Source organism: Anolis sagrei, chromosome 1, assembly GCF_037176765.1.
Source record: "Anolis sagrei isolate rAnoSag1 chromosome 1, rAnoSag1.mat, whole genome shotgun sequence".
NCBI classification, from domain to species: domain Eukaryota; kingdom Metazoa; phylum Chordata; class Lepidosauria; order Squamata; family Dactyloidae; genus Anolis; species Anolis sagrei.
The window spans coordinates 168,473,038-168,486,874 of NC_090021.1; the positions used below are offsets into that span (position 1 = coordinate 168,473,038).

Genomic DNA, 13,837 nt, shown 5'->3' on the forward strand with positions numbered 1-13,837 from the left:
TTAGTAATGAGATGCTGAGGACTTGTGTTTTATTGTTTTTTATTGCTTTTATTGATTTTATATGGTTTATACGATATGTTAATGTTTTAACTATATTTTATGTTGTTGGGGGCATTGAATTATGCTGATTGTAAACCACCTTGAGTCGCCTTCAGGCTGAGAAAGGCGGTATATAAATATGGTAAATAAATAAATATATAACAACATTCCATTGTGGTTTTACCATTAAAACAAGCAGGATCAAAATGATTGGGCACTTACTCTCAGTCCATTTCTTTCTGTGGTACTGTGTTGTTGGAATGAAACTATTAGAATATAAAGACAATGGAAATCATCGTACAAATGATTTGCCCATAGCACTGCATGAATATCCACTATTATTTATTTATTTACAGTATTTATATTTCGCCCTTCTCACCCCACAGGGGACTCAGGGCGGATTACAATGTACATATACATGGCACACATTCAATGCCATAGACACACAACATATATAGACAGACACACAGAGGCAATTTAACATTTCGATTTTTCATGAGGGTATTCTGGCCACCAGGGGAGCTGTTGCTTCACCATCCAATTGTGACACTGATGGAGTACTTCTCATTCTTTGCAGGCTTACTGGAGATTTTTATGGCATCGGAAATTAGTTAAATTAGCATCCCTGCGTAGGCGGTACCTAAATTTCCTACATGACAGATGTAACTGTCTTTCGGGTTGCAAAGGTCGACAGCAAGCTACACAAATTGGTCAGACACTCACTCCAACTCGGGCTGGCTTTGAACTCATGACCTTTCGGTCAGTAGTGATCTTAATGTACCTAATGCCAGTTGATTCTAAGGCAATTTCTGAGTGAGCATGAAGTGCCTGCCTTCTTTACCTTGGGCAATCAAGCAGAAGGAAAGGATTAGTACCACTGTCTTCATATTTCCTAGCTGGCAAAGTTACTTGGCTGATGACATCAGAGAATGATTTATAAACATGCTCTGCTGTGGAGATCAATCCATCCTTGGGTAGACAGGGCTGACCTGCAGTAGGAATAGGGAAGAAAAACATTATTTGGAGTCAGTGTAGATGTCAGCATATCTTGTAGGAAGCAAAGCTTTCTCACTTCCATAAAGGCAGGATTCCAATAAAATGATTCCAACTTTATACAACTGAAAGATTTCAAAGATCCCAGGAATCAAAAACCTTTCCACTATAGTACAGTGACTAATAGAACCTCGCTCAAGGTGCAATAGTACCAAAAATATCATTATGTCATTTTCTTCAGACAGGAGATTCTACAAGTATCTCCCTTTATCCACGCTTTGACCGGAAGTAAAGAATTAACCAGATAAATATCTAACCATTTCATAATATCTCAGATCTGTTGCCTAAGGTCATGATTCTCTGTTTAATAGTAGGGCAAATTCTAGTAAGACACTAAACATCTTGAGGGTGCTGGAGGCTGACATTCTTGAATCAATCAGCACTCAATTTTCAGATTGGAAATGAATGTTAGAATTTAGAGCAATGCAAATCATAATGAATTATTTTAAAACACGCAACTGATAAGGAGCATTTCATGGCTGAAGATCCTGAAAGACAAAAGAGGAAGGAGAAGTCTAACTAGGGTACACTTTGAGAAAGACGTTGTTAGCCTGACTTCTTTCCTTTAAAGTAGAGTAAAGGTGTGTCTATTATTATTATTATTATTATTATTATTATTATTATCATTCTGACACAAAAACACAGTATGTCACAGCCAATGAGATCTATATGCTGGGTTTCATATCACAAAATCACAAGTCGAACACTCCCTACATGACAGATGTAACATAGGTTTTTAAATGCTGTATGTTATTGTTTATTGCTTATTGTGTATTTTTGTTTACGAGTTTTATTTTAAATGTTTGTATTGATTATTTGTTATCGCCTTTGGTTATTGATGTGCTGTGGGCTTGGCCTCATGTAAGCCGCACTGAGTCCCTTGGGGAGATGGTAGCGGGGTACAAATAAAGTTATTATTATTATTATTATTATTATTACTTCCCAAGCATCTAGGACTGTGTGATGTATTTTTGAATGATGTGCGCAGATCCAAGTAAGGTGGCCTTTTACAGTTGACAGATCGTGATTTTGTCTGTGTTTATTGTTTCCAAATGCCGTCTGAGATCTTTTGGCACGGCACCCAGTGTGCCAATGACCACTGGGACCACCTGGACTGGTTATGCCAGAGCCTTTGCAGTTCGATTTTGAGGTCCTGATAACGGCTGAGTTTTTCCTGTTGTTTTTCCTCAATGCGACTGTCACCTGGTATGGCGACATCAATAATCCAAACTTTTTTCTTTTCCACAATCGTAATGTCTGGTGTATTGTGTTCCAAAACTTTGTCAGTCTGGATTCGAAATAATAATAATAATAATTATTATTATTATTATTATTATTATTATTATTATTTGTAGCAGTGGTAGTAATAGTAGTAGTGGAAGAAGAAGAAGAAGAAGAAGAAGAAGAAGAAGAAGAAGAAGAAGAAGAAGAAGAAGACGGCGGCTGTAGTGATGCAGTGGGTTAAACCCTTTTTCTGCTGAACTGCTGACCTGAAGATTGGCAGTTTGACTTCACAGGACAGGGTGAGCTCCAGCTATTAACCCTAGCTCCTACCAATCTAGCAGTTCAAAAACATGAATGTTTTCCTGTGTCTGTGTATATCCTGTAATCTGCTCTAATGATAAAATAATAATAATAAATATCTGAAAACCAACATAACCATTCTCCAAACCACATAAGAGCACTGCATCATAAAATGTCAAACAAAAAGCAAAATTAAAAGAAACCATCTGGCATTATCTTCCTATCACTCTAGAGATTAAAGGCAGATATTTTGGGATTGCAACTTCCACAATCTTTCATCATTAATATTGGGTAATGTTGATAGGAACTATAGGCCAACAACATACAGTAATGAGAGATATTGTTTACCTAGCCCATTTGAGCAATCCATTTTGCAATAGATAGAAAACACAATATTTAAAAGGCATTCATGAAAAAGAGGTGCTCAATGAAGGTCCTTTTTGGCCCTTGGGACAAGGCTAGACAATAGGCTGAGCCCCACATCAGAGCAAGACCTGATGTGGGGCTGCACATTTGGGATATTCTTACCAGGCTGTGCTTGGAAGGACAGGGCATCCTTCAGTTTTGTCAATAAGTGCTGCAGTTCTTCCTCCTCTGTCTGCCTTTCACTGAGACATGCCTCTCTTGGAGAGGAAGAGTGGGAGCTTGAGGTCTTAATCCCCATGCTGAGATGGTACCCATTGTATTTGGGTTTTTGACCTCCAGAGTGGTTTGTAAGAGGAACAGTTTCTCTATTTGGGTTTTCATGATGCACAACTTCAGGACGAGCATTTGGTGAGGGCGGTGACTGCAATGTGGTTGCTGGCATTCTGGGATTCTTGGTAAGAGGAGCTGTCTGTGGTTCCTTCAAGGACCACTTCTTTTGAGTACAAGGAGCAGACTTGCACTTTAAATATTTCATATGCTTGGTCTTGAATGAAGAATGACTGGTTCCATGCTGAAGATTCCTTTCCTTCAGGAATTTGTTGTTATGTAAAGTCTGCGTTGTAAAGGAAAAATGAGATCTTGATTGAAATGATTAAATGTGCCAAGAGGGAGGAAGATGAGAGTGAGGAGGCAAAGACAGAAAGATACAAAGAAAACCTGTGGGTACTCAAGACCCATGGCATAGTAAAATGGCATCTTGTATACAAAATTCAAACAAGTGCTGGAGATAGTCTGTGAATCTGTAAAATTTTAGAAGGCTACAGAAAAAATGGGGCCATGGTGGGGCTGCAGAACTTGTTGACCAGAAGGTTGGCTGTTCGAATCTGCGGGACGGGGTGAGCTCCCATTATTAACCTCAGCTTCTGCCAAACTAGCAGTTCGAAAACATGCAAATGTGAGTAGATCAATAGGTACTGCTTTGGCAGGAAAGTAATGGCATTCCATGCATGAGCACATGATCTAGGAGGCGTCTATGGACAACACTAGTCTTTGGCTTAGAAATGGATATGAGCACCACCTCCCAGAATCAGACTTGACTAAGCTTAACAACAAGGGGAAACCCTTACCTTTACTTTTACAGCAAAATATATCTACACATCAGCATAGTGTTTAGGTACTCCTTTATGCAAGGAGGCTAAATTAACTAATTTACGATACCATAAAACCTTCCAGCAGTGTGCAGAAGAATGAGGAAGTACTCCATCAAATGACTTGCTGTCATAAGTGAACAGTGAAGCGTCAGCTCACCCTGTGGCTGGAATCCAGCATACCCTCATGAAGCCAGAAAAGTTGGAATGGAAAAATTACAACATTTGTTATGAGGAGGATTAAAAAAAATATTTTCAAGCTATAGCTTGTTGAATTCATGGATACAGAACCCATGGATATTGAGGGCCAAGTATATAGCAGATTTGCATATAGTTAATTAATTTAATCATGTATGGAAAGTTCCAGTGAGCAGTTACAGCTAATACACACACACACATAGGTCTGGGATAATCAAAATAGTAGTTGAGAAGAAGTTATCCAACCTGGGCCATAAAGCTCCAGTCATGAGAGCACACTTCATAGTTCTTCACATGCTAGAACTGAGTGGAGAAAGTTTAGTCATCTGGAGATTTTGGACTACACCTTCCATACTTCATTACCATTTCATTAGTAGGAACTGTAGTCCCAAATCTCCAGAAAGCCAAGGTTTACCCATCTCTGTCTTTGTTCTTGAAGTGGTCCATATCCATAAACTCCAATATTTCACAAATACAAATCAGGACACATGTGGACATGCAACATCAGAGTGTGGTCAAGACAGCAAAAGTAATTAATGTGGCACAACACATAAGTTAGGAGAGGCTGCAATAGTTAGGCCAGAGTGAAGAGAGACGGGGGTAGAAGACAGTTCCATCTTGCCTCCTGTGCTTTACTAATAATATAATAGAATATATTGATTCCAACATACATATAATATTTATAATATTATAATGTAATACAATATAATAATTACATATTTTATGTTACATGTAATATTACTAATAATATTACAGTATAATGGTAGAGTACAATATAGTAATATATAATACTGATATTGTACTATGCTAAAATATATTGTATGTATATATATCTTGTAAGCCACTCTGAGTCCCCTTCGGGGTGAGAAGGGCAGCATATAAATGTCATAAATAAATACAGCAAATAAATAAATAAATAGTTTGCTCATAAATAAATAGTTTCCTTTCCCATGATCCTACTGGGAAAGGCAAGATTCGATATCTTCTCTATCTCCTGCTGAGTTAATTAATTGAATGCAAGCTACTTTTTGCATATGAACCGAGTTTCCATCAATAAAAGCAACCTGATGACAAAATGGGAATGTGGGAAGGGGAGAAAGAAAATGGGACATTTTAAAATCAGCTGGAATGGCAGGTGATCAATTGGAAAGTCTGTGTGAAATTAGAACTGTTGGCGGGCATGCATATAATTTCATCAACAAGATTGGTCCAGTACGGTTCTGAATCTTGTTCTTCTCAAATGGATTTTGAAGTAATTCTTTGTGAATAGACCCCAGGGATTTTTGCCCCCTTCTGTACCTTAATTTCTATTCTCAGTTTCTGAAGCTCCATCTTGAGGTTTTCCTGGTTCATCATCAGCTCATCAAACCTGCGTTTTTTGTCCTCTTGAGCAGAGTGAAGGGCCTGCACTTGGTTCTTCCATTTAGTCAGTTGCTTCCTCAGGTGCCTGCATGACATTCAAATGGCACAATAGTCATATCAAGCTAAACATATGAAAGGGGGCTATCACAAACACTGGGCTAGAGTGAGTGGAGCCAGATTAAAATTCACAGAAACTACTGACTGGCATTCAGTGTCTCAAGATATCATGAGATTGCTTAACAGGAAGACGTGTTTGCCGAGGCTGTTCTTGAGGACTTTTCAGAAACTCTCAAGAGTATGTTTCAAGGAGTGCCCCAAATCCTACCAGAGAACAGACTTCTGAAAGCCAATATCATCACTGCACCATTGCTGGCTTAGTTCACAATCCCATTTGACCTACAAAGTGCTACACATCTGACCTCATTCCATTGATAAGGTTGTATGGGGCAATTCGCCAGCTTCCTTGGCAAATTGGTGGGGCAGCAGGGCAATTCCGGTACCTGGTGCCCCGCTTCACCCACAATGATGCTTCTCTATCACATGTGGGGAAGCACCACTGTGTGGCTTCCACCCACGTTGCCCCGTTGTTCCCAACGAAACACAGGAAGTCTCCTGTGTTCTGGGCACAATGTTGTAGGATGCTTGCTGTGGTGAAATGTGAATTTTAACCTATAGTCATATATAATTATAGGTAGGTGTTTAAAGGGGTAAGTATTTAAAATAGCATAACTGGGGGGATGGTAGCCAGCTCAGCTCACTCTGAGATGGGTTGCCATGGTAAAAGGGGACAAGCCAACTGCCACTAGGCAGTCTGTGGTCAGAGAACCGCAGGGAAAGCTGGTTCTACTGTGTTGAGAATCAGGAAGGTTTAGGCTTTTAGCCTGTGTGGTTTAGATAGGTCAAGTTGATTTATTTAGATTAGTAATTTGGGTTTGAGCAAAAAGGGGAAGAGAACCCCAGTAAGAATCTTTACTGTAACAGAGATAACAGAGGGAAAGAATAGGCTAGAACCTAGAGTGATCTGTTAAGGAAAAAAACACATTTTGAAGGAAATAAGTTTAAAACCTGTCTAGTGGAAAGAATAGTCCTCTTAAGAGTTGTTTTATGAAAGGTTATAAATGTAACCACTAAAGGAATGTACCTCTAGGAGTTAAGAAACATTGAAATCATTAAGCTTCTATACTTCATTAAACTTATTTCAGTTTCTCTTAAATCCAAGTCTCTGTTTCGTATACTTTTGAGTCAAGCCGCGCTACACATCAAAGGAAGATAAACAAAATATTACAGGCTAGTGGCTGTGTTATCAAATTTGTAGATTCATTACAAATCATAGGAGACTCTGACAAATCAGTAACGTCCCTACAACTGGTGGCGTCGTTACATTTGCGTTCCAGTTGATTAAAGGCATCCCACCGGAAGTCAGTGTATGTCATGTGATGGGCAATGTGGGACTCTGTGAATTAACTGGGGTACTGTCATGTATCATGTTCTGCAGTTGTTGGTGGTTGGTGGTGGCAGGCCTAGCAGTTGGTGATGGAAGGGTTAATGTAAGTCTTAGTTCTAAAGGGTTGAATAATCTGTAAGTAATGGATGAAAGCAGTTAAGGGTGGAGGTATGCAAGAGATAGGCTGCAGCTGGGTGTTTCTGGATATAATGAGTTAGCCTTGGGACTGATCTTTGGGAGAAAAGTATTTGTCTTATTTTGGTGGTAAATGCTGCTGGTTTTTCACCAGGTTTGTGGATTTTTGGTATCCTGACCTGTGTCTTGAACCCATGGAACCTTGGATCTCTGGACTGGCTTTTGACTACGGTATAGACTCTTGATCCCTGGACTTTGCTCATTGAACTATCGGTGTTTGACCACTAGACTGGACCTTTTGACTACGGTGTTATGTTGAACCTGCAACAGCATTTGCTGTCAGTTTTGTTTTATATTCTGTGGCTGAGTGCTATCTTTCGTTTATGTCTTGGACTATTAAAACAGCCAGAAAGTAAGTGCTGCTTTAATTAAATTGTTTAACACAAACTGGGCATTTGTTTGGTTCATCTCTATCTAAATAAGGCAGAGCCATGGCATTGTGACAGATGCAAGTGTTGTACAATGATTGCAGCCCCGCATGTGATGAAGCCCTTAAGACCCAACATCTCCCAAAGCAATTGCCTTCAGTTGTTCTTGATCATGTTTGACCATCTCTTGAAAACTCAACTACACTTCTACTGATTGCACACACTGCTGGACTTGTGAACAAACTACAATTTAGGGCACAGGTGAAAATCTGTAAAAGGAACAAACAATAACACCTCCACACACACACACTGTAACATCACATCATGCTTTTGTTTCTTATGGTAGCATTGCTAGCGATGATACATGTAATATTTCCTTTAAAATACCCATGCAATGAGAATATGAATCTTTTCCCAATCCTGTTCTGTGCCATTTCCTCTTATCCACTCCACACACTATTTTCTCTCCCTCATTAACAATTTTGCTTCTCAGGAGCAAATCATATTATAATATTGTGCTCTTAAGTGCCTATTTTTCTTCTCCCACTGATAGGGACTGAGGCTTCTGTGAAGAATGAGGAACTCCAGTTAAAGATATGAAACTTAAGGTATGCTCTCATTGAGCCTATCCTGATATAGCTCAACAGGGCACTAGTGCCTCTGGCCTTCTAAATGACTCATGGCAAGCAATAATGGAAGCTGTAGCCTAGTTTCATCTGAAGGGGCATAGGCATTGTGTGTATTTGGTACCAAAGATAATGGATGCTGATTGTTTTTTACAACATGTGATGGTACTGCGGGATGTCTGAGCCATTTTTTCTGGACTTAAAAGCTTTTGCATTCCCTGCATCTAGTGATTGCAATCAAAGTACACCCACATACATGACTGGAAGAATAAGAGATGACCTACATATTTACTATGTGAGATATATCAGACATGTGTTCCACCCACTTCTCTAATAGAGCTGCCATGACTGACTGATAAATGTGGCCCTGTTGTCTCCTGCTGCACCATTCCAAGCCTTTTCCTTACAATCTGAAACAAAGATGTGGAGGTAAACATTCCCTGGTTTTGGGAAGATAAGCCACTTCAAATCTTTGTCTACAATCTTCACCACAGATCACATCCCCAACATCCTTATACCTACCTGTTCTCATTCTGAAGAGCCTTAATGGATTCTTGTGTTTTAGCCATCTCCAACTCAAGAGATGAAGGTACCTACAGAAGAAACAGAGAAAGGGGGAAGCACTTTTTACTGACATATCTTACTTACTTACTTAGGCGATCCCTTATTGTCCGAATAGGATAATCTTCCAGGATCAGTGTACTAGTGGTGGGTCCATAGATGACTGTGGAGCCCTATTCTTGATCTGCATCTTCTCCCACAGTGAGGACATTGGTTTTCAGGTGGAAGGCGGTCCCGGTCGAGGTTGGCTTGATGCGCCTTCCTCTTGGCACATTTCTCTCTTTTGCCCTCCATTTGTACCTCTTCAAATTCTATAGCACTGCTGGTCACAGCTGACCTCCAGCTGGAGCGGTCAAGGGCCAGGGCTTCCCAGTTCTTGGTGTCTATGCCAGAGTTTTTAAGGTTGGCTTTGAGCCCATCTTTAAACCTCTTTTCCTGTCCACCAACATTCCATTTTCCGTTCTTGAGTTCAGAGTAGAGCAACTGCTTTGGGAGACGATGGTTGGGTATCCAGACAACGTGGCCAGTCCAGCAGAGTTGATGGCAGAGGACCATTGCTTCAATGCTGGTGGTCTTTGCCTCTTCCAGCACGGTGACGTTTGTCTGCTTCTCTTCTCAAGAGATTTGCAGGATTTTCCAGAGGCAGCACTGATGGAATCATTCCAGGAGTTGCATGTGATGTCTGTAGACTGTCCACGTCTCGCAGGCGTATAGCAGGGTTGGGAGGACAATAGCTTTATAAACAAACACCTTGGTATCCCTACAGATGTCCCAGTCCTCAAACTGACGTATGAAGCAGGTGGTCATTGCACAGGATGGGACGAATGGCAGCGACTACTTCGGAAAGTATATGTGTAGCTCTATATCTCTGAAGTGTTGTTTATTGATGTCCTCTTAACTCACCATGTAAACACCAAAACCCTCCACAACCCAACAATTTCAGTGTTGTCAGAGAGTAGGAAGGAGAGTGGGGAATAGCAAATATGCCTCCAGTGTCTTATGTCAGGCATTCACAAGAGTCTCCAAAAATGGCTATAGATAACATCCTTGCTGGGTATCCAGATGTAGGAAAACAACCTTCCTCTTCAGTTCCCTCCTCTCTCCACATTTATTGAAATGGCTGAACTGGGTGAAGGGCAACACTGCTTGCAAAATTTTAGAGATAATTTTGGTTTTGTTTGGTCAAAAAAGAAAACAGTCTTCCATTATGAGCAAAAAAAAAAAAGAAAAAGGAGTAAGTCCAAGTCATCTATAATTCACCAGCAGGATTCCATCCAATGTATTCCGATTGATAATTATCCTGTAACTTTGATCTCAATATGCATTAGTGAACAGAATGGGCAGAACAAGATTATGCAAACCACAAACTAACAGTATGACGCAGCCAGATGTCATCCATTTATGGGACCTTAAAAACAACAACGATTGTCTTGTAACACTTTCCAGTCTAATATATTTATTACAGCATAAGTGTTTACAAAGTAAAGTCTATTTTCTCAAGTGCAGGGAATATATTATTCCCAGATAGCACAAAAAGCTGTAACTTCTTTACAAACCTCTCCTCTGCAACGTTCTGGCAGTGATAAGGCACTAAACTCAAGACAAGATCAGATTATACCAGACTGATAACGTTGACAATGCTCCAGAATCTCTGGATAATAACCCTGCATTGATGTCTGGTTGGTCAGTATTACTCATTGTTAATTACCTGATTGGATGTTATTTTTTGATCAAGTGATCTGCCATTGTTATCCTTCTGATGTACTTGGGAAGCTTTGGCATCTGAAGTATGGTTAAGCTGAACTTTTGTAGTATGTTCTGCAGGAAACAGGTCAGGTGGCTTCGGATCCCCTGTGGAAACGAGTTGAATGGAAGAGGGACTGCAAGGAGAAGGAGGGACAGGAATTATGCAATATACCCAACCACCTTCATCAGCTTGACAACTAGAACATATTCCAAATAAGATCAAAAATATAGCTACTTCCTCATGACAGATGGTGAATGTTTCTCTTTCCAACCTTGGCATTCACATTTCCAAGCATATCTTGATGTCTTGATGACCTGAGGTTTAGCAGAACTGGTTAATCATCAACTATAAGACCTATCAACTGAAAGGCTGCAAGTTCAAAGCCCCGGGTCAGCATGAGCGGCTGACCGTTAGCCCTGCTCACCGTTTACCTAAGCAGTTCAAAAACAGCTTTAGCTGTAATTAGAGAAATTAGGTACCGCTAAAAGTGGGGGAGGTGTTTTACAATGCCATAAAGAAAAAGAAGATCAGAAAATGCTGGAATGAGGAAGTCCTGATGGCTCTTCGTCATAGAGGATGGAGCAACAGCACCCCCTGTGGACTCGAGCCCAATCGTCCATGGCATCGAAACAACACCTCCTTCTGTGCTGTCTGTGTACTGTCTATACAAATGGCATTGCATGTTTGCTGTGTTTGTTGTATACTTGTGATCCTCCCCGAGTCCCCTTCGGGGTGAGAAGGGCAGAATATAAATAAAGTGCTGTTGTTATTATTATTATTATTATTATTATTATTATTATTATTATTTCCTTGATAATGGTCTGCCTTTGATAATTCCCTAAGCAGTACGCATGTGCATCTGCATAACTACCCACTTATACAGATAACTTCAGACTCCCAAATATTCATTATTAAATGAGGGACTCACTGTGGTTGACTCTGGGTAGAAAAGTCTCTGTTATCCATCAATCCCAAGGCCTTCCTTCGCAGTGCTTCCTTCCTCTTGCAACGTCCCGGCAGCAAATTGTTTCGAACGATGCGGAAAATGAGCTTGATGTTCTCTCTTGCTGACACCTGCTCAAATGGCACAATCACAGAGAAGGGAGGCAGCTATTTTCAGAGTGCTGACTGCAAACATTAAGGCACCAGTGAACAGTAACAACTTCTCTATTGTCTCTTTTTTCCAGATCAGTCACTGCTGGACATGGGGCAATTGTATTAAGGTTTAAGAACTATTGAGCACATGTGCCTGCATAACTAAAACCATCTAGCATGCATCCCTCTTGTCTTCCATGATCCCTCTCTTAGCTAGACCAGCTTGACTGGCATTCTCAAAGCAACTTTACTACCACACTTCTCTTACATCTGTGTTCCATGCACGCAGGTACCCTAAAAGTAATTTCCCAAGTTATCCTTCTTTCCCCAGGTGGAATTTCTGTAATGTAGATAGCTTTCCTCAAAAAAAAAATGTTTTGCTGTTTCATCAGACTCCAAAGGCCCCTAAATAACCCATATTTGGTAGGCAAAAGTGAATCCAAATAAGATTTTGTAACAGAGTTTTTTTTCTGCAGAGGCTTAAATCCACTTACTATTCCCCACTGGAGTAGACATCGTAAAACAATGGAATGTATAGAAGTATTGATTCAATATTCATTAATTGATTCAGTTGGTCTATGTTAGTTGCTATTAAGTATGAGGTATAATTCTTTATTATCATAAATACCAATGTAGAAGACAGATTTTGGGGTCAAAAGCTGAATTTTGTTTTGATCCATGTACAACACAAGGGTTGTTTCATGGAAAGGGGAAAGTACCACCACCTCAGGGTACAGCTGCCCTGTTATCACTGTCACCATTCTCCTTTTTGTAAATAAAATTACCAAAGTATATGTATATAAGATATAAAAGATATCTATGGGAAAAAATGAATGTTTAGGCTTGGGCCTCACCTTCAAGATATCTCATTGTGTATATGCAAATGCAGGTATTCCAAAAGCCAAAACATATGCAAATGCAGGTATTCCAAAAGCCAATTCCGGTGGCCCGGAATCTGGGATTGAGAGTGTGGTGGGAAGGGGGGAGGAGGGGGAGGGGAGATGCTGGCAAGAACTAATAAGCTTAACAACAAGCATAGGAGGAAATACCCTTATGGCTCATAACTGCGGCATGGAGGGAGGGAGGTGTTCCACTAGCCGAGGGGCCCCCATAGAGGTCGTGGTGGGAAGGAGGAGATGCGGGAGAAGGAGACCCCGAATTCGGCTTAATTCGGACCGCTTTCCTAAATTAACTATTCCCAATAGGTCTCCTAAGGTGATTTGGTGTAACCAGGTGAGCGGGCCCTCTGGCTTGAAGGTGGTGTTGTTGAACGCCAGGTCTGTCAACGGAAAAACAACTTGGATTCAGGACTTAATCCTGGAGGAGCGGGCAGACCTGGCGTGCATCACGGAGACCTGGCTGGATGAAGCGGGGGGCGTAAATCTCTCCCAGCTTTGTCCTCCAGGCTTCTCCGTGCAACACCAACCTAGAGCCGGAGGACGGGGAGGCGGGGTCGCAGTGGTCTATAGAGATTCCATCCATCTAACCAGGAGCCCCATCCCGCAGACCACAAACTTTGAATGCGTCCACCTGAGGGTGGGTGACCGGGACAGAATAGGGATTCTGCTAGTGTACCGTCCACCTCGCTGCACTACAGTCTCCCTACCTGAGCTAGCGGGGGTGGTCTCGAGCTTGGCGGTGGAGTCCCAACGGCTCCTTGTGCTGGGGGACTTCAACATCCACGCCGAGGCAACCCTCACAGGTGCGGCTCAGGACTTCATGTCTGCCATGGCAACCATGGGGCTGTCCCAACAAATAACTGGCCCCACTCACTGTGCTGGACACACATTGGACTTGGTTTTCTGCCAGGGATGGGAGCAGGGTGGCGGTGTGGAGGAGTTGTCCATCTCTCCGTTGCCATGGACCGACCACTTCCTGATTAGATTTAGGCTCACTGCGCCCCCTAACCTCCGCAAGGGTGGAGGACCCATTAAGATGGTCCGCCCCAGGAGGCTTATGGATCCGGACGGATTCCTGATGGCTCTTGGGAAATTTCCCGCCGCCGCGGTAGGTGATAATGTCGAGGCCTTGGTCGCTCTCTGGAATGGGGAGATGACCAGGGCTATTGACAAGATCGCTCCGGAACGTCCCCTCTCAAGTAACCGAGCTAA

At 41.5% G+C, this 13,837-nt stretch overlaps 1 protein-coding gene across 1 annotated transcript in view; it reads right to left on the reverse strand.

Moving 5' to 3' along the window:
• Positions 1 to 1,565: 1,565 nt before the first annotated feature.
• DYTN (dystrotelin) overlaps positions 1,566 to 13,837 on the reverse strand; it is a 28,796-nt gene continuing 16,524 nt past the window's right edge. Inside the window, exons 9-13 of the mRNA XM_067463886.1 lie at positions 11,560 to 11,705; positions 10,650 to 10,764; positions 8,846 to 8,916; positions 5,628 to 5,775; positions 1,566 to 1,580 (exon numbers count right to left, since the gene is read on the reverse strand). Coding sequence (XP_067319987.1) covers positions 1,566 to 1,580; positions 5,628 to 5,775; positions 8,846 to 8,916; positions 10,650 to 10,764; positions 11,560 to 11,705 — 495 coding nt within the window. The remainder of the gene's footprint in view (positions 1,581 to 5,627; positions 5,776 to 8,845; positions 8,917 to 10,649; positions 10,765 to 11,559; positions 11,706 to 13,837) is intronic.